This window comes from Zeus faber, assembly GCF_960531495.2.
Source record: "Zeus faber genome assembly, chromosome: 9".
In the NCBI taxonomy this organism is placed as follows: domain Eukaryota; kingdom Metazoa; phylum Chordata; class Actinopteri; order Zeiformes; family Zeidae; genus Zeus; species Zeus faber.
Genome location: NC_137197.1, coordinates 9703244 through 9729942, shown reverse-complemented (window position 1 = coordinate 9729942; position 26699 = coordinate 9703244). Strand labels below are relative to the sequence as shown.

General features: G+C 44.3%; 1 protein-coding gene across 4 annotated transcripts in view; it reads right to left on the bottom strand.

The window, feature by feature from the left end:
* The window catches only part of dscamb (Down syndrome cell adhesion molecule b), a gene marked incomplete at its 3' end in the record, with an annotated part of 129591 nt that extends 103314 nt beyond the window's left edge, over nucleotides 1–26277 (bottom strand). For all 4 annotated transcript variants that reach the window (XM_080007057.1, XM_080007058.1, XM_080007056.1 and 1 more), the window contains exons 1-3: nucleotides 26232–26277; nucleotides 8029–8346; nucleotides 6674–6820 (exon numbers count right to left, since the gene is read on the bottom strand). In XM_080007057.1, the coding sequence (XP_079863183.1) occupies nucleotides 6674–6820; nucleotides 8029–8346; nucleotides 26232–26274 (508 nt within the window). In that variant the 5' untranslated portion in view covers nucleotides 26275–26277. The remainder of the gene's footprint in view (nucleotides 1–6673; nucleotides 6821–8028; nucleotides 8347–26231) is intronic.
* Nucleotides 26278–26699: the final 422 nt, after the last annotated feature.

The window sequence follows — 26699 nt, the reverse complement described above, 5'->3', positions numbered from 1 at the left end:
TCTGTTTAGCGGCGGTTTTACGGGTTTGGCGTCCTGCTCTCCTGGCTGACATGCATTTGGCTTGTTCAATACTTTGGCTCAAATTCTGAATTCCACGCGTGAAACCTCATGCATCCGTGTTGAATAAAGTGTTTCTAATTCTGCTATTCCGAGCTCGTTCCCTTTCTCCTACTATCTCCTCAACGTACCTATTACAAACCGCCATGTGATATACAGTACGGCGATAAATGATTCAGTGTGGGGTCTAACATTTCGTAGAGTGTAGGGTAAGTATGGAGTGAATGGATTGGAGGGACAATGATGAGAAATAACAGAGAGGGAGGGAGGGAGGGAGGAAGGGAGAGAGAGAGAGAGAGAGAGAGAGAGAGAGAGAGAGAGAGAGAGGCTTATGGAGTCGTCCCTCTCCTCCAGGCTGGCGCTAAGCCTGCCCCTTTCATTCGGGAGCAGAGCTGCCCACTCTCCATCTCCATCTCCAGCCTAATCTGGAGCCTGGGAAGATGAAAGGCCCCTGTGTTTGTTCCAAGGAGGAAGCCCTATCTCTCCACGCCAGCGGAGACCCCTCTTCCTACCCTCTCCTCTTCCTCTTCCTCCCCTCTCCTCTTCCTCTTTCTCCCCTCTCCTCTTCCTCGGCGCTTCCTCTTCCTCCCCTCCCCTCTCCCTCCCCTCTCCTCTTTCCTCCCCTCCCCTCTCCTCTTTCATGCCCCATCACCTCTCCTCTCATCGTCCCCCCTCTCCTCTCCTCTCATCGTCCCCCCTCCCGTCCCCTCTCCTCTTTTCCTCTTTTCTCCCTTCTCCTCCTCCACCCTCTCCTCTCCTCCTCTGCTCTCCTCCCCTCTCCTTCCTTCATCTCCCCTCTCCTCCCTTGCTCCATCACCCATTCACACTACACAGACACAGGTCTGTTTTTGCCTCAACGCGCTCCTGTTGTAGTGTTGCTTAGGTAAGAGGTGGATAAAATGAATTAAGTTCTGTCAAAAATCATAGATAACCAATAGACCAATAGACCAATAACCAAACAACCTGCTTGTCATCAGTCAGAAGACCGTCCAAAGAAAACCAGCCGTGTCTAACCAGCCTAACACGCAGGCAAATCTACTGAATCTACTAAATTTGAACAGATGCAAATACCGATATCAGATCGATGAAGATGTCAAAGAACAGCTCAGAGACTCAGTGGTAGGGTTTTTTTCATTTGTGACCCAGAGATTTATAGAGAGCGTTGAATACCGAGTTACCTTTAAAAGATCCCTTTTTTTGTACTCTGTTGGAGAAGAGTCCATGGACATGCACACACTCCTATAGCAGGCCTACCTTACACAGTTGTACTGAATGGCTGCAGTGGAAAATGATTTCCTCTAGTACTCTCTACTTTTTACTTCAGTAAAAAATACCAATACCCTGGCACAAAATGACACAAAAAGTGAAGGCACCACATCGACATGTCCAGTTAATTAAAAATATTGAATTACTTGCTCTTAAATGTACTCAAAGTATTAAAAGTAAAAGTAATTGATGCCCTGATATCACTATAAGAGACTATAATATTGCCTAAATTGCAATGTGTATGTTATTTTCTGCAGATGAGTGCATATCCTGATTGCAATTTCCAAAATAATTAGTACAGTATAGGTGGTGTCATAGTTATTAAAAAAATGACTGATGTAAAAATGAAATGTGGTAGAAATTCAGCAGAGCACAACAAGAGAGATATTGCTTTAACATGTGGTGGAGTAAAAGTCGAAAGTCTCCAAAACCTAATATACTGCACCGAAGTGTAAGTTCAGAATTGAAACAGTAAAATGCCCAACATACACTCCATCAAACATAATGGAGACAGATCTCCAAGGAGATGGAGCGGCGGGCGCTCGCGTTCCCTCCGAACCAAGGCCACCTCATTACCGCGGCTAATAGAGAGGGAAGAGACAAAAGCCGGGTTGATAGGAAACACAAAAAAGACGCACCGTCCCTTTTTCAAAAGCCCGGCCACTTGACACACACAGCCACGCGCGTGCACACACACACACACACACACACACACACACACACACACACACACACACACACACACACACACACACACACACTGTTGCATGTTTAAACCAGTGATACAACATAGACATTCACAATGAATGGAAAGATGCATTTTAAAACACCAATACCCCTCTAACACCCCAACACACACACACACACACACACACACACACACACACACACACACACACACACACACACACACACACACACACACACACACAATCACACACTTCACATATTCCCCCCCTCCTCTTTTATCTCTCTATTAGGTCTGTCAATTGTTTATCAAAAGCGGCGCGGGGGCGAGCCGAGCCGAGCGTTTGAAAGCTGCGGCCGCGAGGTCCATTTTAAAATGTATGACAGGTTAATGTTATGTTAGTGGCGACATTAGGGCCTTGTGCTGTGGCTCTCTCCCACTGGAAAAAAAAAAAACGAAAAAAAAAAACAAAACAGGCCTCCTCAAATGACTACTATAAGCAGTCCTCATTCTGAGAGGTAATTCATATTGTAATTAACTTTTCAATCACCGCTGATTAATTAAGACAGGCCCCGGTCTGTAATTATGCATCTATTTCTGACCCTGATGTGAATCGCGGTGGATTCGCAAATTTTCACGTTTGCCGCGGTTCTCCCAATTTTTCATGCCGCTCGGTACGAACGGTGCAGATGGTTTGATGGAAAGAAAAATGGAAATGTAGACATATAGTGGCACTATCAAGGAGCCGCTCTTGAAGTGTTGTTGCAATGTTGATCGACAGGAGGGCCACACTCCGTCAATTCCCACGATACCTACAGTATGAAGCTATTGTGTTCAATGGTCAAATAGTATCTATGGCCAATGTTATTTAGCTGTTTTTCGATGGAAGTCCCTGAAATATAAATAGAGTTGGCAAAAAAATCCTTCCTCCTTCTCCAAAATGCCCTAAAACTGCAGGGGTTTGTCTCCTTGTTGCTTTGAATTTGTTTTAGAGCAATGGCTTAAACTCTGGGGATTGAAGCAGGAGATTGTAATTGTTTTACCTCCTGGATTTCCACTTAAATGTTGCTTTGTACTGCACGTGTTTGCATTTTATGTTGGGTATTCGTCTGCTGCTTTCTTGGCTGGGTTCCTTTCGAAAAGGAAATTCTGAATTTCAATGGGACCATCGTGGTAAAATAAAGGTAAAATAATGAAAAATAAAATAATAAAAATGTAATAAAAAAAAAAATACAATTCTAAAAAAAGTGAATTATAAAAAAAATAGTTATAAAAGGTCAAATTTCTAAAAATTAAATGATAAAAAGTAAAAGTATTAAAAATGTAATTATAAAAAAAAATGTAATTCTAAAAAATAAGATTCGCGGCGGATTTGGAGGCCTGGTCCAGATAAATGCTGCACTCTGAGTGGAGACGAACATCTGGGGTGCAGAACGCACAATGGAAAGGGCGAGCGAGAGCGTTTGATGTTACCATTCCCCAACAAAAACCTGAAGTAAATAATTCAGCATTAGCTGTGGGATAGCTTTATTTTGTGTCCGCTGAGACTCGAGTCTTCTTTCATAAAAAAAAAAAAAAAAAAAAAAAGAAAAAGCCAAAGAAGAAGAAGAAGAAGAAGAAGAAGAAGAAAAAGGAGGAGGAGGAGGAGGAGGATTAAGAACTTTGGCCAGAGAGACAGAGAGATGAAACTAAGAACGGGTCTGGTGTTGACTACCTTTGTGGCCTGCCTCTCTCTCTCTCTCTCTCTTCTCTCTCTCTCTCTCTCTCTCTCTCTCTCTCTCTCTCTCTGCATGTCACCTACACCTCCCTCTTTCCACTCTCTCTCTCTCTCTGCGTGTCTCCTCCACCTCCCTCATTCCTTGCTCTCTCTCTCTCTCTCTCTCTCTGCATGTCTCCTCCACCTCCCTCTTTCCTCTCTCTCTCTCTCTCTCTCTCTCTCGCTCTCTCTCTTTCTTACCCTCTCCATAACAGTGTGAGGTGCGTCCACTCATGCGTCAGAATCTCCCATCAAATATTTATCACAGAGGCAGCAGTGATTTTGACCGTGTGCTCATGCTTTTGACAGCGCTCGCCTGCCGCAATACTGATTCAAATAAAACACGGAGAATCCAATATCGCCGTGCCTTAAAAAAAAAAAAAAATAAGAATATATATTTATATATATATATATATATATAAATATATATATGAATAAAAATTTAATAAGTAAATGTGGACCAACCAGACAATATGAAAAAAAAGGAACAAGAAAAAGAAAATCCCTTCAAACATAACTTTGCTGCATATTCTATGGGATGTTTGACATGCTGTCAGAAGTACAGAGGGAACCACTCCGGGCAGATAAGACAATAAAACCAGCTAAAAAATGCATGATGCTGTCTTTTTTTTTCAATAAGGACGGACAAAAACACACAAGCTACCGTGTTGTCCACCCTGACACAAGGTTCAAAAAGAAAACGGTATCACATTCAAAAACATCTCAAGAACATAGCCTCGTATATCGGCTTGAAAAAAACAACACATTTTTAACCTCACAACCAGCTCATAGTTGCCAGAGCTGCTTCCTCATAGAGAGCGCCAGGATACCTCGCCTCGTCGGCACGATTCCTCATTTAGTTTCATTTTACGGAGCATAATCGTATCTGCGCGCTCCATATTCTCCCGTCGCCGTGAGATTGCGGCGGCGCCGTCGAGCCCGACAGTTAGCGGCGAGCAACTCGGGTAACCGCGGAGTAAATAAAGTCGCTGGCGCGGATCAGAGGACACATCTTCACGCCCGAGCGGGCGCATTTAAAATGCCACCAAAACACCGTCCCAGATTCTGCCCCCAGTCGAAACGACATGGAGTGCTCACTTACAGGTCCCCGAATGGCCCCGGTAGGAAGCGGAATCAGCCAGCGGGCAAAACGGGGGAGCAATCAAAGAGATAAACATCCCATTTAACTTCTGTGAAATATTCAGCCTACGGAGCGTTTCCGGGTTTCTGCCGCCGTTGTGATATCCCGTCGTTTTTTTTTTTTTTTTTTGGTGTAACTAGGTCGGTGGCGGTTTGGCCCTTGATGGAGACAAAATGGAGTTTGATGGGGGGAAGAGGGGGGTAGGTAGGACTCGGCTCAGTGATTTCATGTGACAGGTATCAACGTCCCGTGGCCAGCGAGAGGACAGGGAGTCCCGGTAAAGACGGACCGCGCCGGTCAACAGGTTCGATGGGTCGCGGACGGGGAATTCACAAAGAAGGGATTGCGGCCGCTAATAGCGCCATGAATTGCGCATCAATTGCTCCCGCTATCTGCACCGTCTCAGCGTCCGATTCACAAAAGATATTGCGGTAATGATATGACGGCGCAAACGCGGCCATAAAGTTTTGCTGCTGAGTGCAATTGGCCATTGTTTTGTGTCTGAGATGTGTACTTAAGAAATTCTAGCTCTCACTTAATCTTAATAATAAAATCTATAAATTAAGACAGTTTAATATATTTCCAATATTTAATATATATATATAATATATTTTATTCTACTACGAAGTTCATTTTTTCCAGTGCAGCCCGAACCCTGCAGCCTTGCGGGTGCAGCGGAGCTGTCCATGGTTCTATACTATGAGGTTCAATGCAATCTGTGGTTCATTGCCAATTTTGACAACATTATCGCTGTTCCCTATAACTTTTAGTTGTTTTTTCGATCTTCTTCGAGTTTAATAGGAATTGTAGAACTGTTTTTGTCAACGTTTGTAACGCCTTATTTTTACAATTAGTTATTCAAAGTTTCAACAAGTTGCTTTTGGAGTGCGTTTTGAGACCACGGCCTGCTGCCTGTTCTGCTGCTTGGATGCCATGAAAGTAATAATAATCATAATAGCAATGTCAAAACATAATTTACAGATCACTGAAAAGTCTGGGTGTGACACCCCTTATGAATGCACTTCAGTTGCACCAGCGCTCTGCTGGTGATCACGATTTTTAGTCTCAATAACCACCAGCTCTCTTTTTTGCAACGAGGCTCATTTTCATAGAAAGGGGCCAATTTTGCGCCAAATGTATGAACAATACCTAATTGAAATATGTGCAAATAGCACTGACGCACTGAGACGCTATTTGCATGGCAGCGCAGTTTGCGGTGCACTTCACCGTTTGCGGGTTCTTTGCGAATTAGAGGCTCGCTTTTTGTCTTATTTGTGCTGGCTTAGCAGCTGCAAATCGCCCCTTAAAGCCACTGAGTCACTGAAAGAAAGATGTTCCGCCAGAATAGTCATTTGAAATGATTCGTATGTATGCATAGTTTTATGACTAGTATGCATAGCACGACCGTGCAAAACATAAAAACCTTGTTCAACATGTGAATAATGGCTAACATGTGAGACATAGCTAACCTATTTACTGTTGGTGTAATGTGAAACAGGACATATCCGCATTTATCGCTTTGTCGTCCATTATAGTTTCTATGTAGCGTCACAAGATGGAGCCGCGAGCTAGTGTTAGAATTAGCATGTCCTGCAGGCTGCCCGTGACAACAGTGATTATTAACAGATTATTCCGAAATAGCTGACCATCGATTGCCGCTGTTGACCAATCGCAATCGAGTATTCCGCAGAGCCGTATGATAAAGATGCGGAGTATCATTATGCGTGTTGAGTACGTTGGCTGACAATGAAAATGATTCTCTTACCTGAGCTGAGAGAGACCGTGTCCTTCTCCCATGATACCACGGTGACGTAGGCCTCGACCGTGGCAGGGATAATGCACTTGAAGACGGCCACATTGCCTCTCATCGCTTTCTGGTCAGCCACTCTGACCGTGTAGGGCTCCCTTGAAACTGAACGGGAAAAGAACACAAAAAATAGGCCGCCATGCTATAAAAGTTTATTTTCTTCTATTTCATTTAAAAGCCCCGTCTTGGTTTTTACCGCACAATTTGACTAATTAGAGAAAATCACCACTTTTGCCATCGTTGGGTTGAAAAGACGAGTTAAAAAGATTAGTCAATTGAGTTATTTCGAAAATGTACGGTGCTCCCAGTGTCTAAGTAAGACACTTTAGGAACATAGCTATATTAACTTTATATTCAACTATATTCATTATAACAGGAATAGAACTACTGCGTCGTCTACGTCTACTCACTGATTTTGGAAAGTTGAGCAGTACTTCTGCAGATAAAGACAATGAAGCCTGACCAGATCTTGGTCATAGATACGTTACGTATAGTTTTGGCGATAAAGTGCCATGTTTACCCAGTAATGTGCCTCAGTTTATGCCTCTGTGCTACTGAGATGCACAAGGGTTATTGGACTTGGATTGATGTGTATGGATTCCGATTTTTGTCAGAATGTGAATTGTTGATACAGGGGTTTATTGTTTATTGTTTTTAGCTTTATAGTATGTTGTCATTATTTTCTTGTTTGTTTATCATTTTAGAAATATTCTTATTTTATTGTTTATTTTTACTGTTTATTGTAAATTTCTCGGTTAATTTATCCTGATTATTGTTAATTTTTTGGTTTATTTATACTGTTTATTTTTAACTTTTGGATTTATTGTATATCGTGAAATTGTTCTTGTGGCACTCCTGCCGACCACACGCCACCCAAGTGGCATTTTCAGGGCCCTCCAGCACAGAGACACAGATGAAGATGGGTTGCAGACACCAGTTTATTGCAGAGAGGAGGCGAGGTGGAATTAGCCAGGAGCAGATGGAACATGTCATGACAGGGCCCCTATCCTGAGTGTGTGTGTGGATGGGGATTTTAACCTGCTGCTCGTAAGCCCAACCAATGAGCAACTGGTATGCAGCCACCCTGACCCAATCACCTAGATCCAGGTCCGGTGTGGCTGCTCAAACCATCCCATCCACACACCACACCACAGTCCTATTTGTATTTTTCTTTCTATGAAATCAGGCTTTGAGCGGCAATTTCGCAGCTGCGTGACCGCCACGGGCTCACTTTTGTTCACTGAAATCCTGCATCAACCAACATCACTGTGCAGCGAGTCCATGACGGGTGAAATCTTTCGTTTCGGACTCACCCGCCTTGATGTGGACATCCTGGCTGCGGATCTTCCCCGACGGGTTCTCGGCGGTGCAGTAGTAGGTGTTGTCGTGGATCAGCTTGCTGAAGCTGGACGGCAGGAAGTTGAAGATCTGCAGCGTGCCGTTGGGGTGCACATGGCGGATGCCCGGCACGTCGTAGATCTCCTCGCCGGTGGCCAGGTACCAGCGCAGCGAGGCAGGCGGGCCCCCCGCGGCGGGGCAGGGAACCGAGGTCCCTGTGGTGCTGGCAAATACTACCTCTTGCAGAGATGCATTGACAAAGTATAGGCTGGAATGTAGGTCCTCACTGAAAACTGGAAAAAAGAGAAAAACAGAGAGTATACTTCAATGCCGGGTTTTAATAAACCATTTGGGGATTTGAGTGAGGGTTTGAATTATTAATCCTAAATTGATATCAAACTTGATATTAACTCATTTAAATATAAAATTTTAAATCAAGAGTGAGCACAGTGAATTCAGTATGTCCAGGCCTCTTTGTAATTTCCTTTTCTCCCAATGAGTTATGGATTTATTTCAGTACATACAGGTCTTTGCTCAGGGATGAAATTTAAATTTTATTAAGTGAAAACAAAAATGTGAATAGGGATGATTTGATCATTGCTCAAATACAATCTGTCTGGAAAAACATGTATTTCTACGACCACATCCAGATAAACTAACAAGTGAAATTTAGGTTAATGACATTGTTAAAAGTTCACAAAATCTCCCCCGGTATAAGAGTCTTATATTCGTTTTTAATCAAAAAGGAGAAGAACACGGCAGAGGCATTTGCATGGACAAGAAATTGAAATACGTTGAATAGTATATTCAAGTATTCAAAGGTCTAAAAGAAAATGATGTGTTGCAAAGAGTGCAATATATTTTGTTTTGAACGGATCGTACAATTTATGCTTTTCTTTTCATTCTGGTTAACCCCTCTGTCTTGTTGAAGGGACCAATCTACGTGAGACACAATATGTGTTGTTGTTTTTTTATCGAGCAATATTTCATCAAAGGAAATAAATGATAAAACATAGTGGAGTGCCTTGTAGAGATGTCTGGTGGTGGCGCATCCTTGAATTTGATTCAAGACTCTGTGCATAAGGTCTGTCTCAAAACACAAAATGTAGGTTCAACTCTGTGTGGCTGTAAGTACAGTGTTCATCTAGTCTGTGTGTGTGTGTGTGTGTGTGTGCGTGTGTGTGTGTGCGTGTGTGTGTGTGTGTGTGTGTGTGTGCGTGTGTGTGTGTGTAGTGCAGCATCCAGGGCTGGTGACAGGCGCAGAGGCTCTGCGGCAGCGGACCGGCGGTGGCCCTGGCAGCTGACTAGGGGCCTCCCCGGAGACAAAACATTTTAGCACTTCATAAATTCCTAACAAGGTTTCAAATCGCAGCCGTTTCCATCCACCCCTTTTCCTCTGCTTCAGCAGCTCTGTCTATCTGTCTGTCTGTCTGTCTGTATGTCTGTCTGCCTGTCTGTCTGTCCATCTATAACACACACACACTAAGGGGGAATCCTGGGATTGGGTGATGGTGCCAGTAACAGTGACATGGGGTGATCCATGGACACTGCTCTCTCTCTCTCCCTGTCTCTCCACCTCTCTCCTGGTCAAGGCGTCGCAGCGGCTAAAGAAAGCGTCGCAGTGCCACCCGACAATTTGGGAACATGGAGTGCGAGGGCAGACATCTGCACATGTGACTGAATCACGGCCCCAAACACTTCGCTGCACTACTGCTGTAAATACACAGCATGGTCACATTTCTAAGCTCCTGTAGAATCGCTTCACCGTTCGTTTTGAAGTGCTGTACAGACAGACAGACAGACAGACAGATAGATAGATAGAGAGAGCGATAGATAGATAGATAGACAGACAGACGGACGGACGGACAGACAGACGGATGGATAGATAGATAGATAGATGAGGTTAGAAATTCATGAAAAAAAGACCAAAATCTTGACATAAATGTATGATTTATATCAGTTAGATATGATAAAAAATATATATATTATATTATATATTATAATATGTGAACTCTGAATCTTTGTCATAACTTAAGTCATTTCTAACATTTTTTTTCATGTATAAAAATGTGTGTTTATTCTAATTATCAAATAAAACACTTTCAATCTCTCATTTGAATAATCAATTACACCACTCTGTCAAATAGAGCGGGTTACAACACTCATCGTCAAAGGCACAATGCAGCCATCTTTTAATAACAAACACAAAAATATCAGTCAGTACGTTCAATTTGAAGGAGGTTTACGTCCATGTATTTGAATCAAACGGTCATTTTTCTTTTACTTCAGGCCAAAAAAAAATTAAGAAGGAGGCACTGTTACATAATGCCCATTGTTTTCTTGGCATAGAGGAGCGCTGTTTAAAAGATCTCTTAAAACGGCCGCTCGTCTCCACCGGGTTTCCACCACGACCAAACAAAACGCACGCAAACACAATTTCCACGTGGTAAATAAAGCTCCACCGGCCGCCCCGCGCTGAGGGAGGAACAGAGCACCGGGAGAGGACGCGGACAGAGCGTGCTCCGCCCGTCCGACGCGCTTTGTAAACAGCGCCGAACGCTGCAACCCGGCGGTGTTTGGACAGAGCCAGGCCGACGTGACCCGAGGTTAAGCTGAGTGAATTTGGATAAATCTGATATCGACAAGCATCTATCCAAATCACATTAATAGTGTGATGATGCATGTAATGTGCGGATAAATGTTCCAATCTCAGCAATGACATTTTCTATTAGTACATTTTCTCATGGGATTTTTTTGATTTATTCGATAGGACAGTGTAAAAACATGCAGCAAAGGGCCTTGGGCGTGATTCAAACCCGGCAGGTTTGATTCACAGCAGCAGGAAAGACTAAGCCTAAACGGTACGTGTTGTACCAGGTGAGCCACCTGGGCGGCCATTACATTTTTCAGTACTCATTAAGGGTCATTGTAAATTGCCTTTTAATTTTTATTTAATTATTGTTATTATTATTGTATTACTTTATTATTGTTGCCTATTGTTTTGATCTGAGCTGCTTGATCTATCCATCTATCTATCTATCTATCTATCTATTTATCTATCTATCTATCTATCTATCTATCTATCTATCTATCTATCTATTTATCTATCTATCTATCTATCTATCTATCTATCTATCTATCGACCTATCCATCAATCGATCCATCGATCTCTCCATCTATCTATCTATTTCCTTTAAATAAATCCTTATTCAACTAAAAAGACGATTTCTGAAAAAATTCCAACGCGACACCACTCCTGTATCTGCGGCTGCGACAGTGTCTGGCATCAAGACATTTCTGAATCTTATTGAAATGGAGTTGGATATTAATGCCGGTTTCTCTCCTGGTCTGTGGCAACAGCCGAGATGAAAATAATACATCAAAGTCACACGGAATTTGATTTCATCCCCTTCTCCCGACCGGCGGCGAGAGCGGCAGACTGTGTTGATGAAGACCGACCGGACCCGTGAGGGCGGTGATCAAACCCCCATCCGGGCACCGGCTTCACCCCGGGCCTCTATGCATTTTAAATGACCTTACATGTTTTTGTTGATTTTTTTTTTTTCCCCACTTCCATTGTAATAAGTCAGCAAAAATCCATTCGGTGGGACGAAGGCAGGGAGATAATATTGTGTTTATGTAGGTTTTTCTGGGGGAAAAAAGGGTCATTTATAATCCACCAAAAGTATTGCATTGTCAAAAAAAAAAAAAAAAAAAAAGCGCCTAGAATCAAAATGTTATTTGCATATTTAGTGAATTGATAATGAATTGTGGTGAATTGTGGAGAAAAAAAACGCTAAAATAGCAAAACGGCTGGGGAGGAATAGATCAAAGGAGTGTGTGTGTGTGTGTGTGTGTGTGTGTGTGTGTGTGTGTGTGTGTGTGTGTGTGTGTGTGTGTGGATACTTCAGAGAAATTGGATTAAGATTTACGCCGCCGCTGTTTCTCACATTCGTTTATTCTACACGAGGGTGAAAAAAAAGAAGTGAAAGCAGCTCGATTTGGGGTTTATTTTGATGAAATAACCTGTGTTGAAATGAGGCATACAAGCCCCCAACCCCCCTCCCCGCCCATCCTAATTGACCGGGCTCAGACCACAGAAGAGCCGACAGCAGCAGGTACGCTGGGAGACCCCCGTGTCACGGCCCCGACACGCGGCCCCGGGCCCCGCCACTTACTACATGGCCCGAGAGGAAATCGGTAATTGGCGTAATTTTTCATGAGCTCAACCATAAAGGCAAAATAAATGACAATTTTCAATAATGCATCGTATGCATTCATAATTGACGGGTGGGGGCGGGGGGGTTTCCTCTTCTTCTTCTTCTTCTTCTTCCCCCTGATATGAAATCTTGTGCGATTCACTGCAAGATGTCTATAATGTGGGTTTTCTTTCTTTGTTTTTGCCTAATGTATTGTAAAGGAGGAAACACTTAATGTCACTCAACCTGGATTTTAGTGGATTAGTGGATTTGTAGTCTATATTAGCTTTTATATCATATAATTTTAGATAGACAGACAGACAGACAGACAGACAGATAGATAGATAGAAAGATAGATAGATAGATAGATAGATAGATAGATAGATAGATAGATAGATAGATAGATATATAGATAGATAGATAGATAGATAGATAGATAGATAGATAGATAGATAGATAGATAGATAGATAGATAGATAGATAGATAGATAGATATACAAACGTGCTCAAATTAAAGCTGAACAATGTTCTAAACTTTTACATTGTGCAATTTGACCATTTTTGTAATGGGTTTTAGCTTTTGATCGATACTTTTTATGCTTATATTTACACAGATTGGATAATTGCCGGAGAGTTTGTGCACATGATGAGAAGCGGCACATCGGGTCTCGGTGTAATCACGAAGCTGCAATCCCTCACGCACAATAGAGCTGATCAGTTGACAAGGTGTAACCAACCATGGCAGTGTGCTTTCAGGACTGCTGGGCCGTCTCATTTAAGCAAACGTGCAATCAATGTTGATGGCGGCGGCGAAGTGCAGGTAAATAGACCAACACACACACACACACACACACACACACACACACACACACACACGCACACACGCACACACCCTCCTCCCCCCGGGCGCGTCCACGTATGCTGCCCACTGCTCCTGGCGGCCCCCCCGGAGGAAGGACAAGCCAGGATGGGTCAAGTGCAGAGAACTCATTTCACCGGCCACCATCCAAAAGCGTGTGCATGTGTGTGTGTGTGTATGCATGTGTTGTAGTGTGGTGTGTTGCGTGACAATTAAAGATTCTTCTTCTTTTTCTTCTGAACCCCCGAGAAGGTTGAGGAACTCCAACACCAGCATCAGCTTTGTGGTTTCAAATTATTCATTATTAATATTATCATTATTATATTATTCTTTATAATTTGCGTCAGCACTGATGGTCAGATGTTCCTTTGAACCACGGTCATCGTTAAAGGGATAGTCCACAAATTTTAATGCTCACCTTTATTTCCTACCACCCGTGTAAGCACAACCAGATAAATCCCAAATAGTCTGGTGCAGATAAACCAGTGGTGGCCGACCTGGACGGACTACTAGCAACTAAGTATCCCAAAATGGTACAAAAGATTTGTTCAATTCCATTCAAGAAATTCTAAAATAAAGGTTAAATGTATGTTTTATTACAATTATTATTATTATTATTATTATTATTATTATTATTATTATTATTATTAATAATATTCAAATTAGTATAATAATAATAATAATAATAATAATAATAATAATAATAATAATAATAATAATAATAAATATTATTACTCTAACCAGAACTACATATGGCGATATTTATTATTAATTTACATATTATTTCTATTTTTTGATTAAAAAATAAAATAAATTATGAATAATTATTTTAATATTATTATTACCTAAAAATATGTTTGTTTGTTTTTATTTGAAAAAAATAAAAACAATTTTCTATGAAATTAATTTAGAACGAATCTTAATTTTTGCATTATGTTGGCGGGCCTCACCACGGGGGTCTAATGGGCCGCTGGCAGCCCTTAGGCCGGAGGTTGGCCACCGCTGATTTCAACCCGCCCGTTCATGATACCTGACCTCAAAGAACGGCACCAGACAATAGGGAGGGGTGTCTGGGCCGCACCGGTCTATACTGTACCGTCCATAGGTTCATCGTTTAGTAGTACCTACTATGTAGGTAAGAGGTGGCAAAAACATTTAACCCTGGGAAAAAAGGTCCCAACCCCTGATTCCATCTTTGATGCAAGAGAGTACGAACAGAGGAAGAAGTGATCTTGCAAAACACCACTGTGTACAAAGCAGCGGTGTTGCAACCTGTGACTGAGCGGAGACGTTGTGCTGACGTGCACGACGTGCTGCCATCGCCTCCATACTGGGTGCCTCACAGTGACACCGTGACAGCAGGAACTCTGGGTAATTAAAGTGGCTCTCTGCTCTCTGCCCCGGGGGCAAGTCTTTCCGAGACCTGGATATCCAAGCTAACCCCCACCATCACACACACACACACACACACACACACACACACACACACACCGGTCGATGTGATTTATAGGGTCATCGAGAAAAAACGATGAAAACAAGAATAGTCGTGATTCCCTGGATTTAAAATAGCACTGTGTAACATTTTTGAGTCACAAGACTCACCCAGGGGTTATAAGGCCATATAAAATATTTAACATTTTAAAACAGCCGACATTAAAGCCTTTTTCCGATTATGTGCCTTTTTTTTTTCCTTTGAAACCACGCCCTCCCACCACACACACACACACACACACACACACACACACACACACACACACACACACACACACACACACATACACACACTCAAAATGATAATAAAAGCAAACCAAGAAAAAAAAAAGCTCTAAAAAGACGTTTTGTTGTTGCGTGTACAATGCATGTACTTCTAACCACTAACTAAAGGAACCAGGGACCTGAATCAAACGGCACAAGGGAAGGGTTAAAGGACTAGACAGGTCCAGGTCCAGGTCCAGGTCCAGGTCCAGTGTAGAGTAGGAACTACATCCCACCTTTCATCGGATCTGCCCACAGGCGATACACCGTCCATGGGAGTTAAATGACTGTCTCCCAATTTGCTCTCATGAATATTAAGCAGCGCTGTGACAGTGGAAAAGGCCTGGCAGTCTGCGGGCGGCTGATCCACACAGACAGATTCCTCCTCTGATGTCTCGTGTGTGTGTGTGTGTGTGTGTGTGTGTGTGTGTGTGTGTGTGTGTGTGTGTGTGTGTGTGTGTGTGTGTGTGTGTGTGTTTTTGTCTGTGTGTGCGTGTGTGTGTGCAGGGGGGGGAGTTGCCCCCACACACACACGCGCACACAGACAAAAACACACGCACACACACACACACACACACATAGCATGCACACACGTGTGTGCACACACACACACACCCACAGCACCCACACACACACACATACACACACACACACACACACACACACACACACACACACACACACACACACTAGTCTATTTTCCCCGTCTTAAAGAGGCCAGAGTGGCTGTCTGTCTCATTAAGCGGAGGCATGGGAGAACCTGAGATGTTTCTCGGCGGGTAAAGCTAAGCGACGGAGACGTTGATGTCTAAATTACGTTGCCGCTGATGATAAGTTGCAGAGCGGAGGGAGGAAGTAATGAAGGACCGGGCTGCAGGAAACTATAGCAGCTCCCTCTGCTGCCACCGAGGATGCTACAGCTGCTATTATTATGGCTTTAATACCCAAAGTCATCGTAGGATTCGTAGAGTGTGCACTGCAAGAGGAAGAAAGCGCCAGATGGATGGATGAGGAGTTTTATACCGCTCAGGATGCATACTTTATAAACTGGAGACGTAATAATCTACTAACAACATTGTGATGATTTAGGCCAGCTTATATGTTGTTACACATGTCTATGTTCATTTATACATATTTATTTGCCTGTTTAGAAACATCCCAATTATATTTATATTTTTACCCACAGCCAATAATAACGCAATAATACTGCTGCTTAGACATTGTTATAGCCCTTTAATCTCATTTATGCATAGAACACATTTAGTATGTTCTGTGTGTTTATATATATGTGTGTGTGTGTGTGTGTGTGTGTGTGTGTGTGTGTGTGTGTGTGTGTGTAGGTGCACCAATTGTGAAATTCTGGGCCAATACTGGTGTTTAAAAATAACAATTTGGCCGATAGCAGATGCAGGTACCGATATTTTCCGTGAACGCAGCATTAATTCTGACACTGCTTACAATTCTCCAAGTTCCTGTGAACACCAGGCACGTGCACGGGTAGGGGGCGGTGGAGGGTGCCCCTTTGCCCCATGGTGCCCTTTTTATCTGCCGCGTATTTTTCTTAAGTGTGAATGGGCATCGAGGTGCGCAACGTGTGCACAAAATGCCTAAAACCAGAGCTGGGGGTCCATGTGCCTTGTTTTTTTTTTCTTTTTTTTTTTTTTAACACGTGCCCCTCTTAACGTCTTCGCACGGGCCTGGTGAACGCAGCTTCATTTCCTGCTTGGAGCGCTCCGGAGAGACATGCCCACGTCCTCCTAACGTAATACAGAGCACGAGTCCAGTAGGTAAGCGGTTGCGGATGGCGTTGTTCTCTGGAACGGATAAAAAAAATGTAATAAAAATCTAAAATGGGTCCCCAAATATACTTTGGCAGCCATTAACATACCCGGGCGGCGTTCAAGTAAAGCCTACGTGTGGGAAACACTGGATAAACGGCCACTGTCATTGGTGAATGTCATCTTATTTGCAGAAAGGCTGATGGCAGTCAACAAGGTAAATATTGGCCGATACCGATGTACAGCCGATATATATAAACATAGACACATAGATATCTATATTTATATATATATAGATATATACAGTATATACACACACACACATACTCTTTGTTGATTGCTTAGCTTTTTTTAGATTTCTTTCATCATATATGAAAATGTTCTTCACCAAATAAAGAGATTCTGATATAGAAATATCTTTAAAAAATTATGTTTTTTGATGTTTTCGATACGGGCAACGTTACACAACCAACAGAATTGCAGAGACCAGTTTTGATCCAGTGAACGTGAGGACAGCGGCAATGTGTTCTTCTAGACTTCTCTGCAACCTAATTAACAAGAATGGAAACGAGACCGAGTATTTATGGAAGGCTCACGCTAATCCCTATGACAGCCGAGCCTGAGCCAACAGTATTTACAAAATACTTTTTTTTTTATGGTCGATTTAGCTCATGGTTCCATATTTGTTGGGCTCGACACACATCGTAATTTGAGTGCCAGAAAGATAAGGGCGAGGAAATATTTAAAAAATCCTCTGAATTCTATAGCGTGGGGCATATTCAAATGGGGGAGGAGGTAAAGACCCGACGCTCAGGGTATAAAGCTACTTATAAGCTCTTATACAAGCAGGTTAACTTGGGAGCTGCAACCACCCTGAGCACTCAATGAAGCATTTTTTAGAATGAATTGTTATACAATCATCGTTGTTGGGACATACAAATGGTCCAAGAGCCATTTTCCAACAGACAACAAAGAAATGTTTGAGATAAACACTTTCCCATCAGAAAAGTATTTATCTCAAACATTTCTTTTGAGATAAATACAAACCATTTGAGTCAGAGAGTCTGCTCAACGCAATGCAAGCAAACTAATGGTTTGCTTGCATTGCGTTGAGAGCAACAGATTGAAATGTCTCCTTCAGCAACTCATAACCTCCAAGAATATGCCGGTGTATACTAATATTAAAAAAAGAAACCCAATCAGGGCTTCGATCCATATAATCTTATTGCTTCCTAACTAATCTAATGGGCTTACGGTCTCTCTTATATAACTTGATTAAGGTGCTGTTATCTGCCTGGTGGTGGACCCCTCATATCGCTACCAGCAATGTACACACACACACACACACACACACACACACACACACACACACACACACACACACACACACACACACACACACACACACAGACACACACACACACACACACACACACCCACAAGGGCTCTCTGGGCGACCAACCTTATTATGTCACCAAACATTAAGGCTGAGGGCCTTCAAAACGTCTCGGTCGGCGTCGTCTCCACACGACTGCAGTCCACCTGCATGAGCCCCTGGGGGCACGGCGTGTCCACGGGTGTGTCTTACCATGGACGCCCACGGACGCTCCACCAAACTGAGAAGGACCCTTAAACTTCAGCCATCCGACCCCACCAACCACCATCACAACATCCGCCTCCGGAGGCCGAGAGCATATCTTTCCGTACATCTTCAAGTTATTAACCGGAGAAAAATATTGGAAAACACCTGTACGGGCGGATGAGGTTATCTGGCTGAGCTGCTCTCATCCCATAATGATGAACGCCCTACGTACAGAATATACTGTATGCATACACAAGTGTTGGTATAATCTAATTCATCACTTTAATTTGGGCAGATAATGAGATGAAACATTCTATATTTGTATCCAATCTATTTCCCTTTCTCCTCTCCACATCTCCTATTCAGGTCATTGCAAGACTTACTTCAAAGACGATGATTTTACAGCAGTTTAACAATTTTGTGAGAAACACCCTCCCCCTAACCCCCGCTACTAATGAGCTTTTTCCTGAGGTGCTAAGTGCCTCGCTACGGTTATGAACATGACTTTCATGAGGGGTAGTGGCTGTGCTGTTAGATATGGGCATTCCTACAAGCAGCGCCGTCCCTCCCTGTTTGCTCCAGGAGAAGGGGACGGTGTGGGTGCGCGCGTCTGTGTGTGTGTGTGTACATGTGTGTACGTGTGCGTGTGTGTGTGTGTGATCAGCAGCAGGTGCAGCGTGTTGCCGCTGATGTCACAGCATCTGGTTCCTCTCATCCTATTACTGTAGCTCTGCTCGCCATTACCAGGGCACTCCCCCCCCCCCCCCCCCCCCCGCCGAAACGCTGATGCTGCTTCCGCCGCCGCCGAGAGCCGCGCACATTTAAATACGCGGCGCTCATTTGACCGTCTTTATGGACTTATCATATTAAACATTTATCTCAGCCAATTCCCTAAACCAAGCATGTTTATTCAACACTTAGGGGACCGCAGCACGGCTCCTTTCAGCAGCAGCCGCCGCCGCCGCCGCCGCCGCCTCCCCCGCCCCCATCGCCCCCCTCCCACCCCTCGTCTTTCCTCCCCTCCCTTCCCTCCTCTCCCTCTCTCTCTCCCACAGCCCTTACTTTGCTTTATTAGGCTTCCCTCCCTCCCTCCCTCCTTCCCCTCTACGTGTGTTCCTCCATTAATTCATTTTCATTATTGCTATTATTCCCTCTCCTTCCTCTTCATCCTCCCCCTTCTCCCCTCTCCTCTTCCATTGGGTCACTCGTTTGTCATTCGAGGGGGGGGGGGGGGGGGCGCGACCGGGGCCGCATGCTGTGAGAAACCAGGCAGCCGAGCGGATGCAAACGTAGCAGACTGAAACATTTAGTGCTGGGGACTAATCGAGTTCTAATTTAATCATCTGATCAAACAGTAATTAGCATAATCACTTTGTGTGGGGACGGGGACGGGGACGGGGACGGGTGAGATAGGGAGATTGGAGAGCGGCACATAATGGGCCTCATCCTGGCAACAGTCTACGGGGACACTTAGCAGCGTGTAAACAGCTACACGCTCCGAGGGGCCGACGCGGCGCTCCGTCCAAATTACCTATATTTATACCAATAATGGATAAAACCGTCGGGGATCCGGCCCCCAAGCACCTTTGCAGCGACGGAAAGGGGGTCGCGTAGGATCCCGCACAAGATGGCCATCCGCATCCTCATCATCATCATCATCATCATCATCATCATCATCACACCTCAGCCTGAGCAGAGCGGAGCAGCCGAGGCCTGGGAATTCTAGGAATGCCACAAAGTGCTTGGAGTATTGACGATGCACGCCAGGCACGCGGGATCGATGGGGAGCTGGAAGGACATAAATCAGAGCGGCGTGGCTCCATTCCGTGTCACACCCTGACCCACCCACTCAGCTCCCTCAATCAAGACACACACACACACACACACACACACGTGCACACACAGACACACACACACACGCGCACACCTGCGAAGACATACTGTACATGGACACATCCGCAAACTTGGACAAACACGTACTTGGACAAACACGTAAACACGTACACGAACAAAAACATCACACTATCTTTTCCACATCTCCCTCTTATCTATCACTGTCTGTCTCACACACACGGACACACACACAGGCACACACTGTATATATGGTAGCCGTCACACCTTACTTCAACTCCAACGAGATGACAGCGCCTTAAAAATGACCAGCTAAAAATAGCCGCCACTAACTTGGTCTTAAATCTTGGCATCTGTGCCAGGTTTAAAAATAAAGCATGGTGTCGAGAAACCAAGCTGGAGCCATTTGTCTTTCTGTCACTCTGTCTATCCAGCCCTACCTACCTCCCCCCTGTTATCCCTTAGCCTACTTTGCTATGTGGACTATGCAGCATCAGAGGCAGCGGCAGACGCGTTGCTGCCGCACAAAACTCCTAAAAAATGCCTCCGCAAATAATTGGATTGATTGAGGAGTCTGAGCTGCGGTGCGCCGTGCGGGGAGAGGACACTACGGTTCGTAAAGCGGAAACGGATAAAATGATTTATGTGAGGAATCTGAATAAGATCTGCGTATGAAAGGGAGGCACGTGAAACGTGAGGGGGAGGACGGCGGCCGAAGCAAAAAGGGATGAAGAAGTAGAATAAAAGAGGGGAATAATGCTGGAGGGCGCCTGCATCGCGGGCCGGGAGAGGAGCGGGGGATCAATTCGGCCTGGGGACTCAGGTTGGTGCTGAGTTTACAGCGTATGGGAAGACAGGGACGGACTGGATTAGGAGGGAGGATTTATACTCCAACCTAAATGTTTGTCCAAGAGGCCATCATTTTCCAGACAAACGAAAACAATATCGGCTGGCGGTATCAACGGGGCGGTAAAACTATTTAGGATACATAGATGAGCAATCCCTCGCAGTCTGATGCGAAAGCAGCAGGAAATTCAGTATTTTTGTTGATTCCCTGATCGGAACACACACCTGCAAAATGCACCGAACAACCCGGGTGCAGAGGTACAGGGGGCTGGGGTGTTATGTGTTATGTGTTATGAACAACAGAAGATCTTCTTTCAGATTCGATCAGAGGCGTTTATATTCACGTGTGCTTTGTATATGTACGTACAGTCAGTGGTACATATTCTACTCTGCTATTACCATGGCAGTTTGTTGAATTTTCACTTTGGAGCTCGTTCGGCTAGACGCCGCGTCGGCCTCAAATTGGCTTGGCTTTGGAAAAAACCCCGGGAAGCGCTCAATCGACCATCACAAATTGATTTGCGCGTAAAGCTCATGTTAACTCAGCGCCGACGAGGTTAGCCTCCTGTCGCCGTTCCTGCGCCGGGCGGTTTTGCGGCCGTCAAAGATCCTGCGATCGGTCTTCACGACTTCGGAAAGGAGCGCGGGAACGCGCCGCCTTCGCCAAAGCACCGTCCGTCTTGGTTTCTCCCCGTTTCCGCCTCATTTTAATGAAGCTTTTACACCGGATTCCACTTTAGAACACCTGTGTGATGCGGCAGAGTAATACAACATGTCACTTTGACAGGTGCTGAGTGAATTAAAAACATCCTCTCTGCAGAGAACCCCCCATCTGAGGGGAGGGGGGACCCCGCCAGATGTACTACAACCTCACTTTACACGCATGATCAAACGCCTACATCTGGGCGCCCGGGGGGCTTTTCTCCCCTTCCCCCCTGCAGATGCTAAATGATATCGTTAACATTTTAATGCAAGAGACATTTACGCACGGGCTCGCGCAATTACACCTCTGATTCAGCGGAATCAGACAGAGACAGTGTGATCGGTAATTAGATTTTACATCGCGTGCATTGCACATGAAGGCCAGTGTACACACACACACACACACACACACACACACACACACACACACCCGCGCGTGCGCCGGTTGCCTATGCCGTGCTCCTAATTAGAGATCCAGACTGGCTCGAGGAGGTTTGCTACAGTGGAGTAGCCCTCATTATACAAGCAGGGTGTAAGAACTGGAGGATATCTATTATGATCACACATCAGGGCATTTATTACCCGGCATTAGCGCCCATTTCCCGTGGAATCGCGCGCACACACACCGTTCAGGATGTTCCTCAAGCACGCCGCTCTCACACCGTGGGACAAGTGGGTTTGTCAAGTAAAAAAAAACAAAAAAGACAAAACATATTCCATAGCAACGACGGCATTATTAATAACATCATCAATCGATGTGTGTTTTGACAACGTGACGTTGTTGTAGAAGCAGTGACATCATAGGCGGGCCTGGTTCTAGACTGCTTTGATTGATTGGGGGGGCAGTAAGGCTTATTCACATGTTGGTGGGGGGAAGGGGGGGGGGGGGGGGACATGATGGTGCGCACCGATGATGACCAACGTTCCCTTTGTATAGATTAGGATAGGATAGAATATTTATTTAAACCTCGTTTTACCGCTCTGTAGATTTGTTGTTACGTTGACATGGAGCATCACTTCATGCTGCCGCTTGAGCGGATTCAAACTTGGAGCGTTTTCTTACGCAGGTGGGCGGGGTGGGGGCAGATATGCCCATGCCTAGAACCGCCCCTGATCATAGGTGGTTAGGAAGCAGACGCGCGCCGGTGGGGCAGCGTTGGGTTGGAGGCCAATCGGGGTTTTCGAGGGCTCTCTCCGCGGCTCGCGGAGGAACCCCGCGCGGGGCGGCCGCGCATCTCTTGAAAAGACCCGGAGGGATCCTGGGGGGGGGGGGGGGGGTGGGGGGGCGCTTTGAGAGTGGAGCACCTCGCCACTCCAACAGATGGGGCTCTAATCAGCGCGCTGCCTTAATTGCCCCCTGTAGATTAACTGCTGTGCAAACACGGGTTCCCCTGCTTCCACTCACCGCCAAGTTCGGTCCCATCCATCTCGCCACCGGAGTCCTCTTTGCATTCCCATCCAGCCTTGGGGCTGGCTAATAATGTGGGGTCATGTTGAATTGGCAGGCTAACTGATCTTGGCAGCTATTTACTGTACTGGAAGATACACCGGTGCCGGATGCTCTGTGCGAGAGCTTCCTTGCTTCTTGAAGGAGATCTGTCATTATTGCCCCCCCCCCCCTCTCCCTCCACGAGAGGTCGTGGCTAATTGAGATAAAATTTTGATTGGGCCATCTCGCGACCGGGCGTAAAACGCTGATTTACCGCGGGCGAAAAACCAAGATGATTTCTGTTCATTCCCGGCCGTCGGGGTTAATCTGCGGCGTCTATAAATCGGCGCGATCGGTGCGCGCGGACGATTCGGGGAGCCTCGCCCCATTATAACGCGGCGGGCGGAGGCGGCGAGAATCTGAGCGGGTCAGTTTGGGCTCGCAGCGATTTTTGCCCAGAGGCGTCTTTCAGGGAGAGCAATTAAATATGTCTCCTTTCCCGCTCTGATGGCGGAATTGATATATCGCACATTGATAGAGAGCTCTTTGTGAAATTGCGAAACGGGCACATAAGATCAGGCATAAAATAGATGAGGCTGAGGTTGAAAGTCATGGGTTTAAAAATATGGTCTAACTCAGTGTTTAAATAACTGAAATATATAAAAAAAAAAGATTCTTGCATTTTCATAAATGATTATGAGCAGCGGACGAGACAACAATTTATTGAATTTTAATGCAATGGAATTATTATATGCACTATCTTTAATGTCGCCGTGCTTTAATGGGCCATGTAATTATGTCCACGCCATTTCACGCCGAGCACATGTCTCAGGAAGCGATTAGGATTTCCGGGTCACCCTGGTATGCAACCAGAGCCAAACTCCCACATCCCTGACATCCATGATGGAGGTTACCATAGAGACAGGCCAGCGAGCGTGTGAGAGGCCTAACTGTTAAACAGCGAGAGGAATTGTCTGGAATACAATTGCCGCCGTGGCTTCAATCCACAAGGTCATTCATTCATTCTGTCAACGCCCGCTCAGCCGATGAACACCTCATTTTCATGACAATCAACACAACATCTCGCTGCAGAGGACAAAGTCTCATAGCCTCGTCTCCAGCGCGGCGATGGAGGAATCAGAGAGAACGACAATAGCAACTGATAAAGAAAAAAAAACAAAAATAAACCCAAAACAAAAAAAAAAACACGGTGGTTCCAAAAAAAAAGCAAACATGAGAGATAATGAAAAAAAAACAAAGGAAAAATGTTATGTCTACACGCCCAACCCTGTCAGTTTCTAATTCCCTATTAGCCGCTTGCCACAGGCCTCCTCAATAATCCCTTCTGCAATAAACGGACACAATCTTGCATGGCAGTTGATCTAATGTCACAGTCAGATGATTATGATTAATGAGGATTCCTTATTGTTCCTTTATGAGTTTGAGCACAAACCGGGCTGAGGGAGATACCATTTTACACACAGCGGCCATCGCGACTGCGCCGCGCCGAATGACGCTTTGCCTCGACAATGAAAAAAGGGGGGGACGAAAAACAGACAACACAAAAATCCATTGTCGGACATTATTTAATCAATCAGGTCCAGAAGGGACTTTGGAGGGTGTTGAGGGGGCTACGTAATTTCATATTGTTGTGGGTACACCGTGTCACGGGACCAACCCTTGATCCGCAAGCGTATATTCACATCTCTAAATCCTCTGCTTGGCCCTTTGATAACGCAACACGACCGATTGTGGCTCCGTTGTTTTGCGGCATTTTCCGGTTACAAATATTCCGCCATCTATCCTTCTTTTCTATCTTGCTCCGCTTTTCCACCTTGGAGCCTCCCTGCTCTCCATTTTCTTCGATTCCCCATCCTTTCTTTCCTTCTTTTTTTCGCACACACCCAGTTAGCCATAATCCCTCCCTGTAGATGGGACTCGAGCCAATACGTGTTTATTTTGATCCTGTGAATGTAATGAACACAAAGACGATCGTAGACGTATGCCCGCGCAAAATGTGGCACATTTATGGATTCGGAGGTAGGTATATGTGCACGCACACACATGTAAAAAAGGGATTGCATGTACAAGCGTATAGTCGCACAAACGCACACACACGGACACAAATACTCATTCGGCAAGAAAACACACGTTGAAGAACCAAATTTCTGACTGAAGACAACATTTCAGTTGAACATTTAACTAGAGGCCATTTGAACTGAAAACCAATTTCACATATTTGAGGTTGAATATGCATTTTGGAAAAAATAAAAAAAAGATCAAATATGGAATATTTCCGTTGAAAATTGCTTGCAGTATTTTTCTTTGGCAAACAAACGTTTTGGTTAAGATTTCCATACTGCAAATACAGCAAACACACATCTGTAGTCAATTTCATGATGAGAATATGTGATATTCAGAGGTAGAAATCACTGATAGCCCCCATATATTTAATGGGGGAAAAAAGAAAAAAACAACAACATTCTTTGCTGACAATATTACATGGAAATTGCTTTTAATCCATCGACACACACACAGTATTAATTTGGGCTACTTTGAACTTGAAATATGTGCTGGTCGTGGGGGGAGGGGATGGAGCCCAAACCAAATGTCCATTAGCAAATACGTCACTTATTACTAAGGGCCACAGTCAGGCAGCTGGTAGGTTAAAAAGTTTCAATATAGAATCATTTAAATTAAATTGATGCAAACAAGGTAATTGAGATGTTTAACCTTAAGGGTCACATCTTTGAAAAAAATGACATAAATGTACATATATATATATATATTCATATTATATATATATATATATATACATATTCATATATATATATATACACACACAATAATTATAATATGTGTGTGAATATATATATATATATATACACACAATAATTATAATATGTGTGTGAATATATATATATATATATATATATATATATATATATATATATATATATACACATATATTCACACACACATATATATATATTAAGAGCAGTGTAAATAAAAAGCAGTTAATGCATGGCTATGGCTATGCATGCAATGTCTTTTTGACAACCTTACAATCTCTTTATGTGGGACACAGGTGACCTTCTAGCCTTCTTTTTAATGACTTTAATTCCTGTACAACAATTTGTCCTCCAAAATAAACGAAGAAGAACGTGACCAACTCACCATTTAAGAAGCTCTGGAAAAAGATAAAAGCCAATATCCACATGCCCTGCACCGTTCAATCCCCCCAGCTATGCTTCCTCGTCTTCCTCCTCCTTCCCGGACCGACGCTCCTTCCCTGGGATGCTCTGCTGGGCGCTGGGGCTGAGCTCACACATTGGAAACAGCCCGTCCAAGTCTTTTTGATTTTAGTGGGAGATTTTTAGATTTTTTTTTTTTTTTTTTTTTTTTTTTGGTTCTTGTGTTTTGGACTTTTTTTTTTTTTTTTTTCCCCTCCCTCTTTCCTCTCTCCCGACCCCTCTGAGTGATTGTCTTGGGGAGGGCTGTGTGGTGCGCTCCTCGTCTCTGCGCGCTCTGAGTCAAAGAGATGCTGAGGGTGGAGGGGCGGGCGGGCGGGGGGGGCGGGGGGGCACAGGTGTGATGCTGAGTCAGAGTAGTGGATGGCACATATTGAAAAAAGAATTTAAATCA